At 43.5% G+C, this 27,401-nt stretch overlaps 1 protein-coding gene across 2 annotated transcripts in view; it reads left to right on the forward strand.

The window, feature by feature from the left end:
- Positions 1 to 27,401, forward strand: part of KCNH5 (potassium voltage-gated channel subfamily H member 5) — a 550,163-nt gene that overhangs the window by 112,331 nt on the left and 410,431 nt on the right. For both annotated transcript variants that reach the window (XM_073610317.1, XM_073610318.1), the window contains exon 2: positions 21,625 to 21,748. In XM_073610317.1, coding sequence (XP_073466418.1) covers positions 21,625 to 21,748 — 124 coding nt within the window. The remainder of the gene's footprint in view (positions 1 to 21,624; positions 21,749 to 27,401) is intronic.

The following is a 27,401-nucleotide window of genomic DNA, read 5'->3' on the forward strand; positions in this document are numbered from 1 at the left end:
CCCCTCCTTACATTAGTATAGACCCCCCCAGGACGAAACCACCCCCCTACATTAGTATAGACCACCCCCAGAACAAACCACCCCTCCTTACATTAGTATAGACCACCCCCAGAACAAACCACCCCTCCTTACATTAGTATAGACCCCCCCAGGACGAAACCACCCCCCTACATTAGTATAGACCCCAGGACAAACCACCCCCCAACATTAGTATAGACCCCCCAAGACAAACTACCCCTCTACATTACTATAGACCCCCCAGGACAAACCCCTCCCCCTACATTAGTATAGACCCCCCCAGGGCAAACCACCCCCCCTACATTAGTATAGACCCCCAGGACACACCACCCCCCTACATTAGTATAGACCCCCCAGGACACACCACCCCCCTACATTAGTATAGACCCCCAGGACAAACCACCCCCACCTACATTACTATAGACCCCCCCCAGGACAAACCACCCCCCCTACATTACTATAGACCCCCCAGGACAAACCCCTCCCCCTACATTAGTATAGACCCCCCCAGGACAAACCACCCCCCCTACATTACTATAGACCCCCCAGGACAAACCCCTCCCCCTACATTAGTATAGACCCCCCCAGGACAAACCACCCCCCTACATTACTATAGACCCCCCAGGACAAACCACCCCCCCTACATTAGTATAGACCCCCCAGGACAAACCACCCCCCTACATTACTATAGACCCCCCAGGACAAACCACCCCCCCTACATTACTATAGACCCCCCAGGACAAACCACCCCCCCTACATTAGTATAGACCCCCCCAGGACAAACCACCCCCCCTACATTAGTATAGACCCCCCAGGACAAACCACCCCCCCTACATTACTATAGACCCCCCCAGGACAAACCCCATCCCCTACATTAGTATAGACCCCCCCAGGACAAACCACCCCCCTACATTACTATAGACCCCCCCAGGACCAACCACCCCCCCCCCCTACATTAGGTTAATTTAAAACACCCGGGCGGCAGCTGGAGAGGAGAGGACAGTATGCAGCCGCGCCGCCCGGGTGAAGTGTGTCAGGCTTGGGAAGCATGCGTCAGGGAGGTCGGAGGAGGAGAACTGTCTGAAGTGGAACACGTTGGGCACGCCCCCCCCAGTGACGTCAGTCACGTCTTTGCGCGGCTGGTCTCTCACACAGAGACAGCCGCTCCGATCTAATTTCGCTCTCCTCCTCTGACAGGAGGAGGGATGAAGGACGGGGGATGGGCTTCGACACTCGGCAGGTCGAGGCGGCGATCAGCAGAGAGCCGCCTACGGACAAGGAAGAGGAGAAGGGAGGGGAGCACTCTGGCGCTTCAGCGCCCCCACCTCTGTGGCGCCTGGGTGCACTGCACCCCGTCCAGGATCGTCCCTGCTCGGGATGGTGTCACCCCTCTAGTGGGTGGCACCCGGTGCGGACCGCACCCCCCGCCCCCGTCTAGCAACGCCACTGAGGGATCTGCAACAAAGTTTGTTAAAATCCTTGCAAAACATAGATCACCCAGAGGGGAATGTTTTTTCTCAACAAAAGTGGAGTTATTCTTTAGAAGAAAAAAAATAAAGTTTTGACAAAATGGAAATTAAGCAATACTGCTTTGTCATTTCACTGTGAAATTATAGTGATCCGCAGTAAGGCAATATATTCACCCTCTAGCCCTTCACAGCTAAACAAATAACCTCCTTCAGAAAACACCTAAAAGTCACCTGTAGGTTATATTAATAAGAACATGTTTGGGTAAAAAAGTTATTTTAACTTGCTTTTTAGCAAATGTACTTTAAAGTGCCTTTGAGCTATATGCTTTTTTACACTTAAGTTGTTTACTTTTTATTTCAAAGTGTTGTTAATATTGTTTTAATTTCAGTATATTTAATTTTCATCTTTTTACTTTTTTGCTTTTTTATTTGCACAAAATCCATATTACCATCCTGCTTGAATAGTTATCACATTCTACTATTCTTTCCATTTTTCTTTTTAGAAAAGGGATAATAATTATTTCCTTAATATATATATATTTTGTTCTGTTTGATGTTTTTGCTTTGATTAGTTTTTGTGACTTCTTTTAAGCTCGGTTTTAATCATGTGGCTATTCAGAACACTTATTGCTTGCAAAGTCTGCAAACACGTCCAAACCTTGAATGATATTGGGCAGAGGATCTGAGATTCTTTAGGTGAATAGCATCAGCAAAATATTCTTTAAAGTTTCCTTCCAAGTAACTTGTACTGTGGAACTTTGAAGTATTGCCCCAGGTAGAATTTACATGTTTAGCAATGTACCCAGATAAACTCTGGTCCCATCGAAAAATATCTTCATTTATACAACCTCAATTCCCCCAAAAAATGGGACGCTGTGTAAAATCTACATAAAAACAACATGCAATGATTTGCAAATCTCATAAACCCATATGTTATTCATAATAAAAAAACAAAAAAACATAGCAAATGTTTAAAATGAGAAAATGTAACATTTAAGAAAAATAAGGTAATTTTAAAATAGATGGCAGCAACATGTCTCAAAAAAGATTGGACAGGGCGACAAGAAGCTGGTAAAGTAAGTGGTATTAACAAGGAAGAGCTGGAAGAACATTTTGTAACTAATTAGGTTAATTGGTAACAGGTCAGTAACATAATTGGATATAAAAAGTGCATCTTAGAGTGTCAAAGTGCCTCAGAAGTAAAGATGGGCAGAAGTTCACCAATTTGTGAAAAGATGCATCTAAAAATTGTCAAACAATTTCAGAATAATGTTCCATAACATAACATTTCAAAGATGTTAAATTTATCATCATCTACAGTACATAATATCAAAAGTTTCTGAGAATCTACAGAAATCTATGTGCACAAGGGACAAGGCAGGAATGCAATATTGGATGCCCATGATCTTCGGGCCCTCAGACGGCACTGCATTAAAAACAGGCATGATTTTGTGATGGTCATCACTGCATGGGCTTAGGAATAATTCTAAAAATTATGGTCTGTGAACACGGTTCACTGTGCCATCCAAAAATGTAAGGTAAAGCTCAATCATGCAAAGAAGAAGCCATATCTGAACACAATCTAGACACACACTCTCTTCTCTGGGCCAAAGCTTGTTTAAAATGGTCTGTTGCAAATTGGGAAAACTGTTCTGTGGTCAGACGAATCTAAATGTGACATTCTATTTGGCAACCATGGGCTCCACATTCAATGGACTAAAGAGGAGAGGGACCTTTCAGCTTGTTATCAGCTCTCCGTTCAAAACCCTTCATCTCTTATGGTATGGGGGCGCATTAGTGTGTATGGAATGGACAGCTTGCACATCTAGAAAGGCACCATCAATGCAGAAAGATATAGCCGGGTTTTTGAGCAGCATATGCTCCCATCCAGACAATGTCTTTTTCAGGGAAGGCCTTGCATATTTTCAGCAGGACAATGCTAAAGCACCTACTGCATCTATGACAACAGCATGACTTTGTAGTAGAAGAATCTGGATGCTTAACTGGCCTGCCTGCAGTCCTGACCTTTCACTGATTGAAAATATTTGGTGCATCTTGAAACAAAAAATTTGACAAAGAAGACTCAGGGCTTTTGAGCAGTTAGAATCCTATATCAGGCAAAAATACGACCATATTCCTCTTCCAAAACTCCAGAAACTGGTCTCTTCAGTTCTCAGACATCTACAGAGTGTTTTTACCACGTGTAGCATCCCCTCTTCTTTTAAACATGGCCCTGTCCCAACATTTTTGAGACATGTTGCTGCAATCAATTTCAAAATTACCTTATTTTTTTTTCTTAAAATTTGTGCAGTTTCTCAGTTTAAATATTTGATATGTTTTCTATTTCTCTTGTAAATAAAATATGGGTTTATGCGATTTGAAAATCATTGCATTCTGTTTTTTTGCAGAGTTAACACAGCCTCCCAACTTTTTTGGAATTGGGGTTAAGTATTAAGTATATATACAGCAGGGCTTTAGAGTGTGAGTAGGAAACGTTACAAGGAGCCAATCAGTTCACTGACAAGAAGCACACTGATGGGTAGAGCGAACAGAATGACAGAGAGATGACCTCATTGCTGTGCTCCTTCTTTCACTGTCTAGTCACAGGCTGGGAGCAGGTCCAGGATGACTCGGGCTCAGAAAAAAGGGAGTTGAATGATGCTGGCCATAAACCTAAGGACATCTGGTAGCAGAAAAAAGTACTGCTGCCAATCTCTGGATTCACTATAAAAACTGCAGGAAAGGCTGGTGTTGGTTTATTGGGCTATTCATTTTTATCTTGCTTATTTTGGCTATAGTTTTGTCTTAATGTGGTTTAAATATTACCTGATGATCCCAGCTTGAGGGTCCATGTTTAGGTACTTTCTGTAAAAATCTTTACAATGCTCTCTTCTGTCCTCCCAATTGTGCTCCTAGGTTGTCAGTCAGTCACACGGGCGTCAGATGGAGACTAAAGGTGGACTTTTCAATACAGATTGCATGGCTTAGATGACTGTTTTTTACCATCAGTAAATCCCCCCTGAGAAATGCCATGAAACCATTGCTGCAGGGAATACGCAGAACTGAGATGCAAGAAAACATTAAAAAAGACAGACCCAAAGAAAAATAATGAAGGTGCCACATGATTAGGGTGGGGAATAGTTCACGGGAGAGCGTTAGCTGAGTAGAAACTGCAGGCCTTGTCTGATTGGAAGTCAAGGGTCAGGTGGCAAAGAGGAGTTGCAGGAGCTGCTGGTAGTTCTTTCTGGAAGGTCAATAAGGGAAGAAAGTGTCCCTTATGGCCTTTCTTATTTAGGCCTCATGTACACTGCAGCTGGTAAGCGGACGTTTAGAAGCATTTGGGCATTTTTTTTCAGCAGCCCCTGAACTCTCCTCAATGTTATCTTATGTGTAAATGTACATTCAGGCATTTATAGTAGTTTAGAAGCAGTTGAAGTTAGAAGAATTTTTTGGAAAGCAAAATATTGCGTTCAGGATAGTAGTTTAGTGGCATTTGAAACGTCAAATGCTTGTAACAGTGTTCAAATGCTGTATTTATAAGCGTTTTCGTTTATGGGAATTTTGAATGGGGAAACATTTCTGACCATTTGCAATGTGGAAAAAAACAAACTTTCTAGAACCCATGTATATTGGCTGCAAGGAGAGAGAGTGAAAGAGAGAGTAAGAACATGCTGTTGGTGGGGCTTTGGTGAGATCCCAGGAGTCTAAACAGACCCTTGATGTTTCTCTTTTGAGACAGAGGGGAAGAGGACGGTGGGGAGGGTGATCAAATTACAGGAACTGATCATGTGCGTGGCTCTCCCTGAGACAGCTGAAAGCCCGCGGGAGGGAGAGGAGAAGAAGCCGGCTTTCAGCTCTACACACAAGGGATCGGCTACTGTAATTGCCCCCGCCTCTCCGATCACGCTTTCTCTAGCCCGCATCCGATTTCCCTGCTGCCTGAGCCCTCCTGCTGTCCTACATCTGGTACAGGAGGACTGGTGCTATCCCCTTACTGGTGGCCCTGGTATCAATTTTTTACCAGGGGCTCGGTTTCTTGGGAAATGATAAATAGTCCATTCTGAAGCTGTTCTTGAACCGGTGTGGTGTGGCTGGGGACAAGGGTGGAAATTTAGTAAAGCCTATTTGACTAGTGGAAACCGAAGACCCCTTCTTGTAACAAACAGTTGTTATATTATTTACTTGGTATGTTTTTTTCAAGGTTATTGTTAATTTTAACCGTTAATTGTTTTGTGGTGTTTTAACCACTTGCCAACCAGCAGTTTAAGATATACTGCTGGCCTGCGGGTTTCCTGGTTTACAAGCGTGTGAAGCCCCTGCTTCGGTGTCAGTTAGAGCCAGTCCCTGACTGCCCGCCATGCTATCACAAGCGCACTATAAGTCGCTGATCACTGCCATTACTAGTATAGTGTCTGTCCAGGTTCGTATCCTGGTCACAGTCAGATATATACTAGTGTCCCCAATAGTATAGTGTCCCTAAAAACAAAAAAAGTGCTATTAGGATCAGCTCAGATCACTGCCAGCACTTGCGTTTATCCCCCCCCCCCCCATAAGTGCAGTGTCAGTAATTTTCTGATCACTGACACCTCTGATACATTGCCTGCAAAACTGCAATGTGAGCAAGATCAGGCCTGATCTCTACTAGCACCAGCAGTGCCCTAAAATGCCAGGATAGTATAAACATCCCCCAAATTTTTGGAAAGTAGACACTCCAGGGTTTTTGCTAAGAGGCATGGTGCTTATTTTGCAGATCACGTTTGTTTCCACTAGATTTTGGAAAATGAAGAAAGAAAACAAAAATTTTATTTTTATTTTATTTTTTTCATTTTTCAAAACCTTGTGACAAAAAAATTAGTTCTGAAAAATGCTTACCATGCCTCTGATCAAGTACCTTGGAGTGCCTTCTTTCCAAAAAAGGGGTAGTTTGGGGGATGTTTGTGCTATCCTGACATTTTAGGGCCTCTGAAAATGTGATAGGTAGTCAGGAAATCAAATCCGTATGTAGGAAATCACGTTATGTTCTTTGAAAGCCTGAAGGTTCTCATTATACTTTCACCCCCCGTATGCAGCTTGGTTCCCAAAAAGGGTATCCCCATACTCAGGTGAAGTAGCAGAATGTGTTTTGGGGTATAATGCCACATATACCCATGACGTGTTTGAGAAATATCTCAGTAAATTGACATATATATATATATATATATATATATATATATATATATATATATATATATGTGTGTAGGAAGGCCAGTATGGTGGCCTGAATTTATGGGAGGAGCCCGGGGGGTATTTAAGCAGCCCGCTCACCTGTGGTGCTTGTCGGTTTCCTGTGCGCGATATACGTCACTAGGCCGACTATTCGATATACCAGCGTCCGCAAGTTCTTGCCTCGCAAGTTCCCGTATTCGATATTCCGTTCTCAAAACCTTCGAAGTCCGCGTTTTTCGTTCGTATTTTGTACCACGCGTCTGGCTTGGCTGTCGTAGGTAAGGTCCCGTCGGACTTTTCGTTTTCATATCATGTCACTAAACCGTGATTTCAAATTTTCGTTTCACTCGCATTTCACAAACTGCAATGTATATCGCTCGTACGTTCGATATGTTACCCTTTCGACAGCACCGCGACGCAGACGTCGCTTCATTTCTAGCATGTCGGTATCCAAAAAAAAAAAAAAAAAAAATATGTATATGCGTCGGTAGACAGCCATAGCGAGTCGCAAATTGCAATTTATCAAGTCAGTTCGATACCAACCATTTCTCATTTCTGAAACATTTCTAAACTCATTTCTGACATTTCAAATCATTTCTCATTTCAGTCACTTACCGCGCTCTGATTCGAATCCAGTCGCACCAAAGGTGCGCCGATTCGTTCCGGTGTGCCCCAGTTATTACGGCCTCATTTCTATACATGCACCAGAGTTACGTTATTGTCAGTCAATTGTACCTCTGCCATGGTTATCATTTCATTTCCACGTATCACGTTCCGACATGAATTCAGTCGCATAAAAAAAAAAAAAAAAAAATGCACCGATTCATCTCGGCGTGCCCCAGGATTGGCCTCATTTCTATACATGCTCCAGAGTTACGTTTATCAGTCAATCGTACCTCTGTCATGGTTATCATTTCATTTCCATGTATCACGTCCCGACATGAATTCAGTCGCATGAAAAATGCACCGATTCGTCTCGGCGTGCCCCAGGATTGGCCTCATTTCTATACATGCTCCAGAGTTACGTTATCAGTCAATTGTACCTCTGTCATGGTTATCATTTCATTTCCATGTATCACGTCCCGACATGAATTCAGTCGCATGAAAAATGCACCGATTCGTCTCGGCGTGCCCCAGGATTGGCCTCATTTCTATACATGCTCCAGAGTTACGTTATCAGTCAATTGTACCTCTGTCATGGTTATCATTTCATTTCCATGTATCACGTCCCGACATGAATTCAGTCGCATGAAAAATGCACCGATTCGTCTCGGCGTGCCCCAGGATTGGCCTCATTTCTATACATGCTCCAGAGTTACGTTTATCAGTCAATTGTACCTCTGTCATGGTTATCATTTCATTTCCATGCATCACGTTCCGACATGAATTTAGTCGCATGGAAAATGCACCGATTCGTCTCGGCGTGCCCCAGGATTGGCCTCATTTCTATACATGCTCCAGAGTTACGTTATCGGTCATTTGTGCCTCTGTCATGGTTATCATTTCAGTCCCACGTATCACGTTCCGACAGGAATTCAGTCGCATAAAAATGCACCGATTCGTCTCGGCGTGCCCAGGATTGGCCACATTTCTGATACATGCTCCAGAGTCCGGATCATAGCTAAATCGTAGACATCGGGGGATTGACCCATATCTCTGTCATGCAATTTCTACCATTTCACTCCCACAACGCATCACCGTTTCGGAACCAGTCGCATCTGAGGCGCACCATTCGTCACGGCATGCATCACTGGTTCCGATCACATTTCATACCTACACCAGAGCTCGGTTAGTTGCCAGTCGCTAACACGGCACAACCAATTCGAGCCTCGGTCAAAACAATCATTTCTCTCATTTCATTTAATACTGCACTCCTATTCGAATCCAGATGCATCAAACAAGCACCGATTCGTCCCAGGAGCACCAATATTTTCAGTTGCCTCATTCCAATACACGCTCCAGAGCCCGGTCCACGGTCGAACAAATCGTGACACGACCAGGCCGCACCTCTGTCATGCAGTTCATTCATTTCACAATCAAGGCAAAACATTTCGAATCATTTCATTGTCACAAAATTGCAAGCACCATACAAATCATGGCTTCAAGTTACTTAGCAATCCCTTCACGAATTGTCACCTTTCATCTTCCTCAGGTCAGTCAAAGTTCAGTAGGTCCACCCTGCACCAGGTTGGACGATATCCCCCCAGGTAAAAAAAAAAAAAAAAGGGAGAATAAGTCGGGTAAGTATGACTCAGCGGATCAAAGAAAAACTTGAAATTTCATCTCACCCCCAATAGGTTACAGTCAACCAGGAAATAAAGCTCGAGAGATCCTCACCAGAGCAACCATGTCCCAGGCCGGCAGTGAAGACTTCACGGCCCCTCTATCACCTACTCCAGTCTCAGAAAGCGGCAGCGTGCAATCCCTCAGGGGATGGACTATCCCCAAACTGACGGCAGAGCTCAGACGCAGAGGTGTCCCCTTCCCCGCCACAGCGAGGAAAGGCGAGCTCTTCAAACTCCTCTTCCCCCCACCAGCAGCAGGACCCAGTACCCAACAGGCATCCCTCCAGTCCATATCATCGGCCATCTCACAATTACACACGATGGTGTCATCTCTATCCACCTCAGTTGCAGACGTCCAAGCCAGGGTGGCACTTCTGGAGGCCCGACCGGCCACGGCTGTCCCCGACCCAACTGCAACTCAGACCTTGACACCTCTTCCTACAGGTACCTCAGGCTCAAGCGCCATTGTCTACCCCTCCCACCTGGTCCCAACCAGTATCAGGAAGGACATTTTGGACGGCAAGGACGTCAACCTGGCCTCTCTCCTTATCTCCGTGCATGATTTGGCAGAAAATAAGGCCTACTCCTGGGGCGACATATCGGTGGTCCTTAAAGCCAAAGACCCCAGGCTGAACCGCAAGCTATCAGTCCCTGAATTTACCCTGGCCTTTGGCATGCTCAGAGATGTCTTGTGCTCAGCCACCCCTAGCAGGCGGGAAGAGCTGGACTTATACCTCCATACTGTGGTAGACTTGGGCCACAAGTATGGAGGTTTCGCCTTCTACGATTATCATCGTTCCTTCTCAGCCAAGGCCGCCGCCAGATTCTCACAATTCCAGATCACGACAGATTGGAGTCTCATGGACACAGAGCTCTTCTGCCGCCACTTTGCCGGCTTACGCTCACCTCTGTGTGCAATTTGCCAGTCTTCCACCCACACTGCCACCTGGTGCGCCAATACGGCGATCAGACGGCCCTTCGAGTTCCCCTCTACCTCAGGTACAGTACAGGGCCAGTCGATCCCTGAACCAACGCCTCAGGTGGACAAACTCGGACGCCCAGTCCGAACCGTGGGAGGGGCAGCCATCTGTAACAACTTCAATTATGGGTCCTGCAACTTCAGCCAATGCCGTCTACTTCACATCTGCACTTTATGCCAAAGAGCACACCCTAGGAATTTGTGTGAAGACAAGCAACACAAGAGGGCATGACTAAGCCGAATCAACATCTTATGGTTAGGACTGTATCTCACTTCACACCCCACCCCTTCCCTGGCCACCTACCTTATCCAAGGCTTCACAGTAGGCTTTCACACCGGCCTCATTGCACTGCCCCACAATACTCACGAATGCGCCAATCTTCGTTCGTCAGCCATCGACGAACAGGCCATAGATCAGCTCTTACAAGCAGAGGTAGATCGAGACTACGTAATAGGCCCTTTCACTTGCCCCCCTTTCAGCACATGGAGAGTCAGCCCTATTGGGCTTGTCAAGGGCAAATTCTCTAATTAATTGCGTTTGGTGTACGACTTGTCTGCGCCTCATTCTTCGCACATACCCAGTCTCAATTCCCTGATCCCCTCCGAAGAGTTTTCCCTAAAATATTCCTCCGTTGACATGGCAATACAAGCGATCATCAAAGCAGGCACAGGTGCCTGGCTCTCCAAAGCCGACATCTCGGATGCTTTCAAGCTCCTGCCCATCCACCCATCCCTTTGGCGCTGGCACGGCATCAAATGGAAGGAAGCGTATTATTTTGCCACGAAACTCACCTTCGGTTCGAAGAGTAGCCCGTGGCTCTTCGACACGTTCGCACAGTCCCTCGTTTGGATACTATTACACAAGGCTCAATGCCATGAAGTCATCCATTACCTGGATGACTTCCTACTGATAGAACCGCCCAACAAGCCCCCAGGAGATCTCGACAAACTTAGAGCAATTTTTGGAAACCTCAATGTTCCTATCGCCGAGCACAAAGTAGATGGTCCAGCAAACATCATCACCTTTCTCGGGGTCAGCTTGGATACCTGCGCAATGCAGGCCAGTCTCCCCCCTGACAAATTAACACGCATTAGGGCAGTCCTTCACGACTTTACACACACCAAGGGCTGTACCAAAAAACAGTTGCAGTCTCTCCTGGGTATGCTCAACTTCGCTATGCGAATTATCCCACAAGGCCGCACATTTGTATCACGCCTGCTTAGATTTCTGTCAGAAACTCAAGACCCTGATCAGATTTTGAAATTAGACTCCGCAGCTATAGCGGACCTATCAATGTGGGAGGAATTCTTGTCCGCCTGGAATGGCATATCTCTATTTATACCTATGGTTTCGATCCATTCACCCCAGGTGGTGACTGACGCTGCAGCCTCCACAGGTTTCGCGGCAATTTTTGGCCATCATTGGTTTTCAGGACCCTGGCCTCAACAGATACTGTTGATACCCGGCTTTTCCCAAACATCTGCCCTCTTTGAGCTTTATCCCATAGTGGCAGCCGCACAACTCTGGGGCCACCACTGGACAGGACAAACCGTAGTCTTCACCACCGACAACCAAGCCACGGCAGACATCATCAACAGAGGCAGGTCCAAGTCCCTAGCAGTCATGTCCTTCCTGCGCAGGTTGGTACAACTGTCTTTACAACATCAGTTCAACATACACTGTGAATTTATACCCGGCAGATACAACTCAGCAGCTGACGCACTATCACGTTTCAATTATCCCTCCTTTTTCAAACAGGTTCCCGATGCCGATCCAATGTCGGCCCCTATCCCCGTCTGGTCACAACTGACCCTGGACTAGTTCAACATCTACACGGAGCTACGCAACTCATAAATAATTCCCTCTCCCGCAACACACTCAAAGCCTACCAGACAGCTTGGAAGGCTTTTAATAAATTCCTCACGTCCTGCCGCAAAGAACCAACAGATATCAAACAGGTACTGGCCTTCACGGCACACTGCCACACGCAGCTGGCCTTATCCTACAACACCATCCGGTTATACCTAGCCGGCATTCAACATTTCATGGCACTTAAAGACCCGACGAAATCGTCACTGTTCTCATCTCACGCTATACGAGCCATCCTAAGGGGAATACAGAAACAACAACCAGTCATCAGCACTAAGCGCTTGCCCATCACAGGGCCCATCTTTAGGGACATGTCAAATATTTTGGCTACATCGCCATTCGGTCTGCTCCCCAGCACGGTCTTACAAGCAGCCATATATTTAGCTTACTATGGGTTCTTGCGGCCTGGCGAATTCACCTCTAACAAACCCACAGACCTAGTACTATGCAGACGACACTTGCTTCGACACCAAGACCACTTTATCCTGCACCTCGAGGTCTCTAAAACCCAGCAAACGGGCTCGGGAGTGAACATCCACCTCTACAGAACCAACAACAGCTGGTGTCCAGTCGCTGTACTCAACCGACTCCTATCTCTCCTGCCTGAGCAACCAGACAGCAGTCCCCTTCTACCATTCCCAGTCAAACCCTTAAACGCCTCTCAGTTTGTGAGTCACATAAGGATACTTCTCCGCAATCTTCACCTTAACCCTAGTCAGTATTCCGGACACTCTTTCCGCATCGGAGCAGCCTCCGCGGCGTCCCGCCACGGGGTGCCAGATCACATCATCAAAAGACTAGGCAGGTGGAAATCAGCCTGCTTCGCCCGGTACATCCCCAATCCACAAACAGAGATGGCACAGGCATTCTCCAAATTGGCTCAATAAATAACTGAAAACCAATAAAATTATAACCCTACCTGAATGTTTTTGCCCCCTTATTTTGGCATACCGGCCATTAGACCAAGGCACACTTTCAGGTCCATTTCATATGGTAAGTCCACACTTTTAGGTCTATTTCCGATGGTAAGTCTTATCTTTACTATAAGTGTTATCTATGTCCATATCGGACATAGGGCTCCGACCATAAGTAGGAAGGCCAGTATGGTGGCCTGAATTTATGGGAGGAGCCCGGGGGGTATTTAAGCAGCCCGCTCACCTGTGGTGCTTGTCGGTTTCCTGTGCGCGATACCCACCCTCCCATCCCCATTTCATAGCATTTCTCAACTATTCATTTCATTCATTTCTCTTACAGAATAATCATTTCTTAAACCAGGGTATGCCCCCTTATTTTGGCATACCGGCCATTAGACCAAGGCACACTTTCAGGTCCATTTCATATGGTAAGTCCACACTTTTAGGTCTATTTCCGATGGTAAGTCTTATCTTTACTATAAGTGTTATCTATGTCCATATCGGACATAGGGCTCCGACCATAAATATATATATATACGGTATATACAATATACATTTTTTTTGTACTTTTTTTCAAAAACTTTTGGCAAAAAATAAAATCTTCCATGGACTCAGCATGCCTTTTAGCAAATACTTTGGGGTGTCTATTTTCCAAAAAGGGTCATTTAGAGGCTGTTAGTATTATGCAGAGTATTGAAATCATGCACTAGAAGCTTCTTGAATACAGCAAACGGCTTTACTTTTATGGCGAATATCTTTATCATGGCTTTACATCATGTAGACAGAAACAGGAACAAGGAGCATACAACTACATACACTTAGAAAGAGAACACTTCCCCTAAATACATTACCACTATATATAGTTCGCAGTAATTAACATTATATGTTGTTGTTCTTCCAACACCCCTTTTCAACAGCATGTGCTTTGTCAAATTACATTCAGCTTCTTCTGGAAAAAACTATGACGTTCCTTCAACAAAGGCTTGGTGAGTGCATCAGCAGTAAGGATGAGTTCCGGCGTGTTCGCACAGCCCACGTGCAGAGCCCGCCAGGAAGTCGGCACTGCGCTGCGTTAATCACAGGCAGTGAGACATTTCCCGATCTCTGCAGCCGCGCATCGGGACAATGTCTCACTGCCTGTGATTAGCGCAGTACCTACTTCCTGGCAGGCTCTGCACGTGGGCTGTGCGAACACGCCGGAACTCATCGTTAATCAGCAGTCATCTCCTCTGACGGGCAGTATTGAATGTCAATAACACCTTGCTCTTGATTGTTCCTCAGTAGGTGATACTTGACCTCGATGTGTTTGGTCCTAGGATGGACCCTTTCTGATTGCGTAAGCTTTATACATCCCTAGTTGTCTTCAAAAATGGAATTTGGTTTTCACATGTTTATCGCAATGTCCACAAAAAGTTGACAAATCCATCCGCTTCTTGACAAGTGTGTGCTGCTGCAATGTACTTTGCTTCAGTTGAAGATAGAGCAACAGTTGCTTGCTTTCGACTAGACCAACTTATGGTTCCTTCCCCATACTGGATTTGCGGTCTGTGCAGTCCCCAGCCCAATCAGCATCCACATATCCGACCAGTTTTGGATCTGATGTTGCCAGTAACCATAACTTCATCTGAATTGTTCCTTTGAGGTACTGCATCACTCTTTATCACGTTCCAGTCACGCTGACAGGAAGCTGAGACTTTCCTGCATAGTATGCCCACTGCTGCGGCTATGTCTGTTCTTGTCTAAGTGGCAACATATAGCAGCTTACAGATTGCTCCGCAATACATGTGATTGTTGGGTAGCAAGTTTTCTGCTTCATTGCTCTTTTGATAGCCTGGTTCCATAGGAGTTTTTGCTTCCTTTGCATCCTACATATGGAATTGTTTCAAGATTTCGGAGATTTTCTGAGATTTGGTTGAGAAGATAACTTCCATCTTTTTCTCTCTCTCTATTTGTTCCCTAGCTCTTTGATTTCAAAATTGTCTGATTGTAATCCCCTTCTTGTTCAAAACAAGTTATAATGTCATCAAACATAGATAAGGATGTATATCCATCTGTCTTCTTGATTCTTGGAGTAGAGACAGGGGTCTGCTTTACTCTGAGAATCCCTCTCTGGCATAGGTGTGCGCAGCCTACTGTATTAGGGTGTGCACCCCAAAGTTCAAACACATGCTTGTGTGTGTGTGTGTATATATATATATATATATATATATATATATATATATATATATATATATATATATATATAAAATAGCAGTAGGGCAATGGACGATGTCAGTAGGGCAGAGATTGGTGTCAGTTTTTTTTATTATTTATTTATTTATTTTTATTATTACTTTTTTACAATTGTATTTTTTTACAATAATTATTATTGTTTTTAGCCCCATTGGGGGGACTTTGGTGAAATATCAGGGGTCTAAACAGACCCCTGAATTCTCACTTTTGAGACAGAGAAAGGGAATGAGGACAGAGATTCCCCAGTCCCTTTCTCTGCAGCCAAGCAGCAGAGAAAATCTGCGCAGCACAGGGTGATTAGTGTGTGCCCAGGCACACCTGGCACACCCTGTGCACACACCTAGGCTCTCTGGTAAGTACTTCATTCACTTTCTCATTCCACATCCTTGCAGATTGCTTAAGACCGTAGATGCTCTTCTGAAGTTTACACACAAGATTGTCTCCTTGCTCAAACCCTGGTGGTGGCTCCATGTAGAGATCTTCCTTAATGTGGCCATATAGGAAAGCAGTTTTAACATCTAGGTGTTTGACATGCATGCCCTTCCTGGCTGCAATGCTAAGAAGCACTCTGATGGTGGAGTGTTTTACTATGGGAGCGAATGTTTCATCATAATCTTCACTAAATTTCTGGGAGTAACCCTTGGAAACTAGTCTGGCTTTGTATTTGTGGATATTCACTTCTGCGTCTGACTTTACTTTGAAAGTCCACTTAGTTACTATAGTTTTGCGGTTAGGAGGGAGCTCTGAGTGTCCAGGATTTATTTTCTTGAAGTGACTTTAATTCTTCTTCTGCTGCTTTTGTCTATTTATTGGCTTCACATTTTGGCAGTTTTTCTATGTCTTCTCAGGATGTTGGTTCAAGTATGCTGTGTGTTTTGACAGTGTATGACAGCTTGCGGGTTGGTATCCGTTTTGTAGCCTGAGTGGATCTTCTGCTTTCAGACAGTTCAGCAGGATCAGGTGGGGAACTTGATTTAGGCATTGTGAGGTCCATCTCTTGTTCTGACTCCTGTACAGGTTCGTTTTGGTCGACCATTTCTTCTGGTTTTCTTGGCATATTCGCTTCACAGCTTTAGGGATTGGTGTTTCTGATGATGGGCTCTCATCAAAGTAAACACTATGGCTTATTGTCACTTTGTCAGTCTTTGGGTGTAGGATTCTGTAACCCTTTGTTTGCTCACTGTAGCCTACTAGAATGCCCTCTATGGCTCTGTTCTCCCAGCTTGGATCGCTTTTCACTTGGAATATAGGCATATGCTTTATATCTAAACACTCTGATGTGCCCTATGCTAGGCTTTAAATAAATGGCCCTTTTTGAATGAAGTACTTTTAATGGCTCTTGAGGGTAGTCTGTTCTGTAGGTAGGTTGCAGTCATGACTGCTTCTCCCCAGTACTTGTGAGGTAGGTTGGCATCCGACAACATGCACCTGGCCATTTCTATAAGAGTGAGATTTTTCTTTTTTGCTACACTGTTTTGTTCAGGAGTGTATGGTGTGGTTGTCTCGTGTACTATTCCTTGTCTCTTCAGGTATGAGGCCACTTCTTTACTTATGTATTCTCTCCCATTGTCGGTGCGTATTATTATTGGTTTGCGTTGAAATTTGTTGCTAGACATGGCAGTGAACTCTTGCAGTTTCTCTGATGTTTCATTCTTGTGTTTCATCAGATAAGCAGTTGTGTACCTGGAATAATCATCAATGACCGTCAGTAGATATCTGTTCACGCCTGATGTGGGAGTTTTCATTGGACTGCATATGAGCTGCAGGGGGTGGGTGGTTTTTCTCAGAGAAGCCTGTGGAAGGGGAGCACGCATGGCTTTTGTTTCAATACAGCTCTTGCATTTCATGAGCACTTTGCAAGACGCTGTTGTCAAATCTTTTGATAAGCCTCTCTTTATAATGTCCTGTATAGCATCTGGACTTCTGTGCCCCAGCCGCCTGTGTCATAAGTAAATATATTTGCTGTGTAGGTCATTAGAGACTATATTGGCTTGCTGGTCTGTGGTGATGAGCCTGTATAGGTGATCATCCAGTTTTCCTTTTGCGAGGAATCGCTTATTTTTGTGAATTATGCATTCATCACCCTGAAACTTAACTTTAAGACCATTGTTTGCAAGACTTTTCACTGATAGAAGGCTGCCTTCTAGTTCTGGAACATACAGCACTTTCTTTACAAGGATACTGTCATGACCTCCTTGTGGTGTAATGCAGTTCAAGAAGCCCTGGCCTTTACCCTCTGACGTTATGCTTTTCCCGTTTGCTAGGAAAACTTTGTCTTTTGCACTGTAATCAATGTTTGTTAATAAGGTCTCATCGCTAGTCATGTGGCTTGTTGCACCTGAGTCTATGCACTAGCCGCGTGGCTTGTCTCACTTTAAAGGTGCCACACCATGATGTGTCTGCAGGTTCCTTTGTGACTGCTTTGACTCTTTTTCTTTTGTGGATAGCTCTAGCTTTCGCTGCTCAGCTTCCCAGATAGAACAGTCCTTTTTTAAGTGACCGGTCCTTTTATAGCAAAAACAGGCTCTGCTTTCTGTGTTGGGCTTTGTGCCTTTGTACATCTTGGAGCTTTGTCATCATGATGCATATTTTCTTTCCTTCTGTCATATTCATCAATTAATTTGCCTTTGACATATTCCAGTGTCAGCTCCTGCTTGGATCTGCTTTCTAAAGCGTTAATAAGAGCAGTATATGTCTCTGGAAGGCTGCAGAGGAGCAGGCCAACAATATGGTTATTTTTGCTGTATAGCATAGCTTTCACGTGGTGACACATTTTCTGTCCTCCTTCTAGTCTCATCTTGTTAAGCTTTCTTAGTAAAACAGCTTACTATTGAGGCTTGAATGCTCATGCAGTTTTTGTAATGAAGTCTACATACCTTTGGCTGTTTTCTCTGTTCTTATGTGGATAAGCTGGTCATCTTCCACTAACAAGCTTGTAATCGCTTTTGCTTGTCTATCCTTCCTATCCCATGCCTCAGTCTCTCCGTTTGTGGGTCTGTCTGTATTTAGCACTTGCCACAAGTCATCCATGCTTAAAAGCATTTCTAATTTAAACTTCCATAGCTGGTAATTGGCATTTTTCAGCTTTGCATTCGCAAACTTCACATCTAAACCGCTTGCCATCATTCCGCTGCTTGCATACAGTACTCACAGACTTGCAGTATCCTCCCCAGTGCCTGGATGCAGCTGGGGGTGTCTGGGTATGCCTGGGTGCACTGGGGTATCCTCTCCAATGACTGGGTCCATAACCTATTATGCAGAGTGTTGAAATCATGCAATAGAAGCTTCTTGGATACAGCAAACAGCTTTACTTTTATGGAGAATGTCTTTATCATGGCTTTACATCATGTAGACAGTAACAGGAACAAGGAGCATACAACTACATAAACTTAGAGAGATAACACTTCCTCTAACTACATTACCATAGATACACACTACAGTGTCACCTGCTGGATAGATAGGTATAATGCATACACTATATATAGTTCGCTGTACTTTACATTACATGTTGTTCTTCCAACAGTTAGTACTGTCCTGGCATTTTAGCACTTTTAAAAAAGCTGCCTAAAAGCTGCGTAAATTCCAATATATATATACTATAGTTTGTAGACGCCAACATTTTCACACAGCCCAATTAAAATACACTTAATGGTAAAGACATGTAGCAGAGTACATCTTGGCCTGAATTTATGAAGAAAATTGATTTGATTTTATAAAAAAAAGTAGTAAATATTCTTTTTTTTTTAAATTTTTTTTTCATTTTATATAATAAAAAAAAAAATCCCAGTGGTGAATGACAAACAATGGTCTGGTCATGAAGGAGGTAAAACATTCCAGAGATCAAGTGGTTAGACTCTTGTCATACAGTCCATATGTTATTTGGGAATTTCATTAAGGGATCAAGATCAACAAATTCATCAATCAAAATGTGAATTTTATTGAATAACAATCGACTGTGATCAGGTTTTGCTTTATGTACCTTCTGAACCTCCAGGATTGGTATGACTGTTAACATGAGTATACTATGGGTTTGATTTACTTTACTTGCTTTACTTATTTGGTAGCATGGTGGCCAATTAGCTTCTAACTTTAGCTTGTTGAATTAAGCTTTGACAGAAAAACCTGGAAGCTGATTGGGTTCTGCACCAGATTTTGCACTCTCTAGTTTTAGTAAATCAACCCCTATGTTTTTTGGTACATTAATCATGCATAATTCTGTGACATACTGTATCAGGAGATCTAAATATTGCATTTCTCTTCTTTATGTTATTTTACACTTTGTCAAACATACGCTTGGATTTATTGTAAATGACATTATGTAGCAATGTGTACTTCTGTTGTATTTTACCCAATTTTTTTGAAAAATAAAAAATGCATAAGAAAAAACAAATGGTGATTGTTTATGATAAATAGTGCTTTCCAGCTAGGGTTTACATCTAGTTTAAAGTGGGTATCTCATTAAAATTCACTCCTGATTTAGTAGAGAACATATCAGCATTGAGAAAACAAGACTTGTTATCAATTGTGCAAAAAAAAAATCAGGTTTCCAATCTTCCTTATGATCGTTAGCTACCAGGAGTATTGTGGATGTTTCATATCAGCAGAAAGTTGACTTTTATTTTCAGTCAAATAGACCTTGTGTGATAGACTTCTAATGAGATAAGAGAGTAGTTAACCAGTTCCCACCCGGACAGCCTATAGCAAAATGACAGCGGTACTTTCGACGTTCCGGTTGGACATCAGGTGATGTCCTCCCAGATCGCGCCGCTGCGACGTGATCTGTTACCAGCTGTGTCCATCGTACACAGCCGATAACTGATTAGTGTAACTGCTTGCTACCGGTACCATGTGATCGCTGTGACAATTATTAACAATGGATGGCTTCCTTTCATGCCATTCATTGTGTACAATTGTGTTGCTAGCTGTGATTGGTCACAGTGATCACATGGTACATACAGGGCCAATCACAGCCCATCTGTACCATGTGATTAGCTGTGACTAATCACAGCTAATCACAACAAAACACACTGAATGAATCATTTTTATTCGGTAAAAATGGTTGCTTATACCAGTGTAATTCACTGGTATAAACAATCATAATATGTAAAAAAAAAAAAAAACACTAAAAGAAATCGTATACTACATACTAATATACTTATGGTAACACTGTATTGAAAAACAAATCACAAAAAAGAAAATTATAATATGCTTTTCTGCACTGGTGACAGTAAGTAAAAAAAAAAAAAAAAATAGATTTTTTTTTCTTCTTTTAATTTCTTAATTTTCAAAAAATAGTGACAAAAAATTATAACTTAAAAAAATTTGCCATGCCTCTTACTAAATACCTTGGAATTTCTACTTTCCAAAAAGGGGTAATTTGGGGAATGTTTGTACTGTTCTGGTATTTTCCTCAAGAAATGAGATGGCCATTATATATATATATATATATATATATATATATATATATATATATATATATATGCCATAGTTTGTGGACTCTAACTTTCCTACAGACTAAATATATATATAATAATATATTATATATAATAATATATATAATAATATACACTGATATGGGTTATTCTCACCAAAAAATGTAGCAGAATACAATCGGGACTACATTTATGAAGAAAGATGATTTATTTGCAAAATTTTATAACAGAAACAAAGAAAAACATGTTTTTTTCAAAATTTTCAGTCTATTTTCATTTATTTAAAAAAACAAAAAACAAAAACCCAGTGGTGATTAAATACCACCAAGAGAAAGCTCTATTTGTGTGAAAAAAAAAAGATAAAAAATGTATATGGGTATAGCGTTGCTGTAATTGAAAGCTGAAAATTGGCCTGGGCAGGAAGGGGGTGAAAGTGCCCGGTATGGAAGTGGTTAAGACAAACTTTGAGCAGACTGCTAAAATGGGATCGATGCTTTGTATGTATGACTATATTTATGTTCATAACTCAAAGTGGATAAGTAATTTTAAAAAATCTATACATGTTAAAATTAATTACATTTAAGCTTGTGTCTTTCATATTTACAGTGAAAAACATGCATTAGTCTATAATTCTCATTTACTAGTTCATATAATTTTGTGTCTGTGCCGACCCCCTCAACTATATCAGGGTGACAGACAGCACAGTATGCATAGAGAAATGTAGAGAAATATATGGAAAGTTCTTATTTCAATATCAACTGTGATAATAAGATCAAAACCGATCCTCTTTTCTGCACTGCTGTTAGTATTATATTACATATACTGATACTGGGCAAAACAGGTATATACTGTAGACAGTAGAAAAGTTCAGATGGTTGACATTCCCTATGGTAATAAATGTACATGTAGAGAATGGGGATCTCAGTAGTTAGGGTAAACATCATATTGTATTAGAGACGATGACAGAAAAACTGACCACCTGCGATATAATGTAACTTTATAAACTCTCCATCACTTGCATAACCACACCTAACCCTTTTGGGAATGCTGCTCTGCAGTGCAGGTGCATTGCCATACGCCAGCCCATAAAGCCCGATCTCCTTTTGGCACTAATAATAACTATTGTTTCAGGATTGTTTATGCCAGTTTGTAAGAGCTGGTTATGTTTTTGATAAATGCAATGTATTTATACTGATGTTATTTTTTCCCTCTCTCTCCAGAATCAAGTTTCTTACTGGGGAATGCACAGATTGTGGACTGGCCTGTAGTATATAGTAATGACGGTTTCTGTAAACTTTCTGGATTCCACAGAGCTGACATCATGCAGAAGAGTAGTACATGCAGGTTTGTATCCATCATCTATATTACATTTATAAAGCATGTTGTGGCCATTATTAAAGACTGTCTCTAAAATTTGAAGGGATCTGTAGTAGTGGCAGGAGATGGGATTTCTGTTTCAGCATGACTTTGCTCCTGTGCACAAAGCCAGCTCCATAAAGTCATAGTTTCATGAGTTTGGAGTGGAGAAATTTGGGTGGCTTACACAGAGCCCTGAACCCATTGAACACCTTTGGGATAAATTGGAATGCCGACTGTGAGCCAGATCTTCTCATCCAACATCAGAGCCTGACCTCACAAACGTTCTTTTGGCTAAAAGAATACAAATTATCTCAGAGATACTCCAAACTCTTGTGAACGGGGAGGAAGAAGCAAGATGATATTGATACCCATTGTTTTGTAATGTAATATCCAACAAGCTCATATAGGTGTTTTGGTGTTCTGTCAACAGTCAGTCTTTTCACACGAGAGAGTGGAAAATAGCAGCTTCCCGCTTTTCTATCTAGATAATAATTTTCTACCATAATTTCCAGCCCTATTGAGGCCATATATAGCAGGGGTAACAGCTGTGCCCCTTTGACTTCCCCTCCTGAATTTAATCTTTGATTTTGCCCTTGAGAACAGTCATGTTACATGAGGAGGAGGTGGTACTTGAGATATCTCTCCTTTTTAGGAACTGGATAAAGATGACACATCTGTAACTGAGATTTCAGCCAGGCTGAAGGCTACCATAGCTACACTTATTGACGATGTATGCTGTTGTTTAGCACTGCAGCATCCATAGAGGTTCAGTATGCGGTTCCTTTAGTTACCTAAACCTGCCAAGATTTTCCCAATCCACTAACTGGTAGGGTCTTTCTTATATGGAGACTGGCCTCACCCATATATATACTTACCTTATAGATACACTGCGTCAGATCTCAAGGGTGGTTTTCTCCCCATCCACATGCACAGTATTCTTTGGCTTAAATGCTGGTCATTTGAACTTTAATGAAGAAATACCTTGAGTGGTTACCCTTTGAAGCTGAACACCTTTTTGATAAGTACATAAAGAAGATCACATGGGGTAAGAATAGTCTGCTCTCCCAGAAGAAGGCTTGCGTCTCTACGAGTAGGACAACTGCTTCAAAGGTTAAGAAAGGCTCTTTTCTTTCCTCTAATATTTCCAATATCAAGGCTAGAACTGGTACCTACTTTTATAAGGCATTGCCTTCCAAACCGGCCAAAACTGGCTCCAAGGCCTCTTCCCAGGGTTGGGCTGCCCAGCTCTGCCACACAGCATAATCCTACCTGGCGGGGGAGCAGACTGCTTTTCACTTGTAGGTCTCCTTCCCACCTTCACCTTGTGACTGGACAGTTGAGCTCCTCTCTCTGTCAATCTGCTCTCTCCACCTATCACTATGCACCTTGTACTGCAATACACCTATACCTTCCAACTGTCCATTATTGGTGGGAATGTCCCCATTTGGAACTCAATCCCTCTGTCCTCCATACCACCTTAGTTGTCTCTTTTTTGGTCTGATGTACAGAAATCTATGGAAATGTTCAATTTAAAGTGGTTCTAAAGTCTAAAGGTTTTTACCTTAATGCTTTCTATGCATTAAAGCAGAGTTTCACCCAAAAGTGGAACTTGCACTCATTTGCCTGCTCCCCCCCTTTCGGTGCCACATTTGGCACCTTTCGAGGGGGAGTGGAGCAGATACCTGTCTTTCACAGGTATCCTGATACCACTTCCGGGAGTCCAGGCCGCGGTCATTGACGTCATCGCTGGGGCTCCCTCCTTCTCCCCCTGCCGCCGAACCAGTAGGAGAGAGCAGTGGAGCCTCACGCATGTGCAGTAGGGTTCCTGGCGTGAAGTCGTAAGACTACACTGCCGAGTTCCCTTACCCGCAATGGCAGCTTACCCGCAATGGCAGCTGATGGAAACATGCGGTGCCGACACCGCTGGATTCCAGGACAGGTAAGCGTCCTATTATCAAAAGCCAGCAGCTGCAGTATGTGTAGCTGCTGGCTTTTAATTTTTGCAGCTGTGGGTGGACCTCCACTTTAAGGTAAAACAAAACCTTCTGTGTCACGGGATGCTCCCATCACCCCCCCCCCTGAGCCCGAGGGCCTGAGTCTGATCTCGATCCAGAGCTGTGCATGAGAGCAGCGGCTCTCTCCTTTCTCACAGGACAGACTAATAGAAATGGGAGCCATTGGCTCCCGCCGCTGGCAATCAAATTCTGTGGCAGGGGCAAGGCCGAGTCACGCAGTGTGTGTCAATAGATGCAAACAGTGCGGCTCAGGGCGAGCCCGCACGAGTGCCCCCATAGAATGTGGCTTTCTATGGTGGGCACTGGCTAAAGAGGAAGTGCCAGGAGGATCAGGACTGCTCTGTGCAAATCATTACACAAAGCAGGCAAGTATAACATGTTTGTCATTGTATTAATAAAAAAAAAAAAAAAAAAAAGCTTTACAACCGCTTTAACCAAAAGTGTTATTCCTCAATAAAATCTTTATCCTATCGCTTAATTATCTAATTTACCAGTATAATGGAAAAGTAATTTTAGGAAAAAAAAAACATTTTGGAGTTTAGGCAATACGTTTTGGCATATAAATGGTTTGCATAAGTGGGGGTGTGACAGGGGTATGTCCATCATCTCAATACTTTGTGCTCGAAGATGTCTTTCTTTCTATCTCAGAAAGTTGGCCTGGTATGGCACACCTTGGTAATGTTTCTGCCCCCCTCCAAAACCTCTGAGCTCTGCTGTACAGGGACTGCAAGAGGCTGATACCAAGTCAGTTACTTGTACTGCTTGCATAAAAAAGAATTATATCTGCCTAAAGTTCAGCTTTAAAGTGGTATTAAAGGCAGTTTTTTTTTTTTTTTTAAATAACAAACCTGTTTTTCTTACATGTGCTGTGTAATAGTTTTGCACAGAGCAGCCCAGATCCTCCTCTTCTCGGGTCCCTTGCTGGCGCTCCTGGCCCCTCCCTCCTGCCGGGTGCCCCAATAGAAAGCAGCTTGCTATGCAGGCATCAGAGCAGCCTCGCTCCCAAGCTGCTGCTTTGTGTGTCTATTCACACACAGAGTGTGGCACAGCCCCGCCCCCACTCTCTCCTCATTGGCTCGGCGGCAGTGATTAACAGTAGCGCAAACCAATGGCTCCTGCTGCTGTTTCAGCCAATGAAGAGGAAGAGAGCTCAGGAGAGCTACTGCTCTTGTGCACATTGCTGGATCAAGATGCGCACAGAAGGTTTTTTACTTTCATGCATAAAATGCATGAAGGTAAAAAACCTTGAGCCTTGACAACCACTTTAAAGTATCCCTCCATTTGGAAGTTGTACACGTAGGATATATTACCGGCACTGTGAGCAGATTTGATGCAAAGCTAAGTATGCTACAAATCAATATAGGTCTCTGCATATTAGTGCCAAATTGGCATGTGTTCCACTTGGCTAACAGCTCTTAAGTCTCTTTGACAAGAAGGTTAAAGAGGGAAATAGTTCCTGTTCAAGGTTTGTCTGCCTAGTGCCGTCAGTGAAGCTAAGGAGCCTTTATCTGGCTTATTTTACTTGTAGAGGGACAGAAACAAATTGCAAGCACATCTTTTTTCCTAAATTTGATCTCGAAGCTTCAAATTACTTTTTATGTTTTCCACGGAGGCTCCGATCAAATGCAATTATTTTGGGGGCATGCACAGCGTTTCATACAGTTTTTTCTTGCTGTGTGTTTGTTTCTCAGCTGGAATAACTTGCTTATAAGTAAGCAGAGCAATCAACATATGACTGTTTAATACTTTTTGATGTATTGCAGCATACCACTACTATGGTTTTAAATGGATTGTCTTATGTATGTTTTTATTTCTTTATAACACAGATATCCTCCTACTGAAGAAAAGTAGAATTTTTTCTCTGGGGCCATATTAGTTTAAAGCAGAATTTGGTGCATTCCCCTCATGCGTGGATTTTCACATTTGACATTTGTTATTGGATGTGGAAAATAAACCAGGCTTGTTAGTAAAAAAAAGAAATAAATAAAACATCATCAAAAAAGTGACATTAAAGCATTTTTTTTTTTAATTTTAAATAAAAAAAAACATGCTATACTTACCTGCTCTGTGCAATAATATTGCACAGAGTAGCCCTGATCCTCTTCTTCTGGGGTCCCCCACCGGTGTTCCAGTCTCCTCCTCTTCGGTGAGTGCCCACATGGAAAGCCGCTTTCCATGGGGGCACCAGTGCTGGCTCACAACCGAGCTGCCCTGTCTGCATCTATTGACACGGAGCGGGCGGCTTGGCCCCACCCCCTGCTTGCTTGTCACAGCATTTGGTTGACAGCAGCGGGAGCCATTGGCTATCAATCTGCCCAATGAGGAGGGAGACAGCGTCCAGAGCCGCTGCTCTTGTGCACATCACTGGATCGGATTGGGCTCAGGTAAGAATAAGGGGGGGGGGGATCCTGAAGCAGAGAAGGTCATTCATCTTAATGCAGAGAAAACACTTCAATACTGGGCACTTTCACCCCCTTTCTGCCCAGGCCAATTTTTAGCTTTCAACGCTGTCGCACTTTCAATGACAATTGCACGGTCATGCAAGCTGTACCCAAACAAAACTTTTACCATTTTTTTGAGACAGATCAAGCTTTCTTTAGGTGGTATTTAATCACCACTGGGTATTTATTTTTTGCTAAACAAATAAAAAGAGAACGGAAAAAAAAAAACGTTTTCTTCGTTTCTGTTATAAAATGTTGTTTTCTCCTTCACTGATGGGCACAGATGAGGTGGCACTGATGAGCACTGATTGGCATAGCTGATTGGCACTGATTGGCATCATTGGTGGGCATCACAGGTGGGCACTGGTGGGCATCGCTGATGGAGCTAAACTGATGATCACTACACTGATTATCACTACACAGAGCAGATCCCCCTGTCAGGAGAACCACTTATCGGCTCTCCTCTACTCACCCCCTGTCAGCATTAAATAGGGGACTGACTTGAAAAGTGTGGCTGGTGTGGCAAAGGCCCTGAATTCGGAGGGCAGGGTGCAGAGGAGCCTCTGAAATTGGGGGGCTGTCGAGGAGGCCTTGAACTAGGAGGGGAGTGGAGAGGAAGCCTTGGACTGGAGGGGAGTGCAGAGGAGGCCATTGAATAGGAAATGGTGGTTGGTGTAGCAAAGGTCCTTGGATGGGGGAGGGGTTACAAGGGAGATACTGGACTAGATGAGGGGGTGCCTGGAGGCCCTTGGACAGGTGTCTGGAGGCCCTTTAGGGTGAGTTAACAACCTAAATGGGAACATTTATCAATTGTCGCAAGTAATGCCAAACAGGAGCAGAGGGACAAGTTGTGTGATAGATTTATTGGTTGTTTGGCTGTACTACTCCTGTAGATCACAGCAGTGCAGAATGTTTTGCTCGTCCAGGCTGGGGAGAGATCACAACCATATGGTCGTGATCCGCCCACAGCACCCAGCTCAGCCTCTCAGCGAGCCGTTGAGAGTCTGAGCCGGCTGCTCCTGCCCCCTCCACAGCCCAGTGTTTCAGTGAGCGTGGGGGGGGGTTGGTTTAGAGTAGAGAGCCAGAGACTGACAGTCACCAGCTCTCTGCTCAGGGAGCACTGAGAACTGAGTGATCAGCGGTGTTTGATTACTCGGTTCTCAGCTTTAGAGCCGGCGGGGG

The sequence above is a fragment of the Aquarana catesbeiana genome, linkage group LG13, assembly GCF_042186555.1.
Source record: "Aquarana catesbeiana isolate 2022-GZ linkage group LG13, ASM4218655v1, whole genome shotgun sequence".
Lineage (NCBI taxonomy): Eukaryota > Metazoa > Chordata > Amphibia > Anura > Ranidae > Aquarana > Aquarana catesbeiana.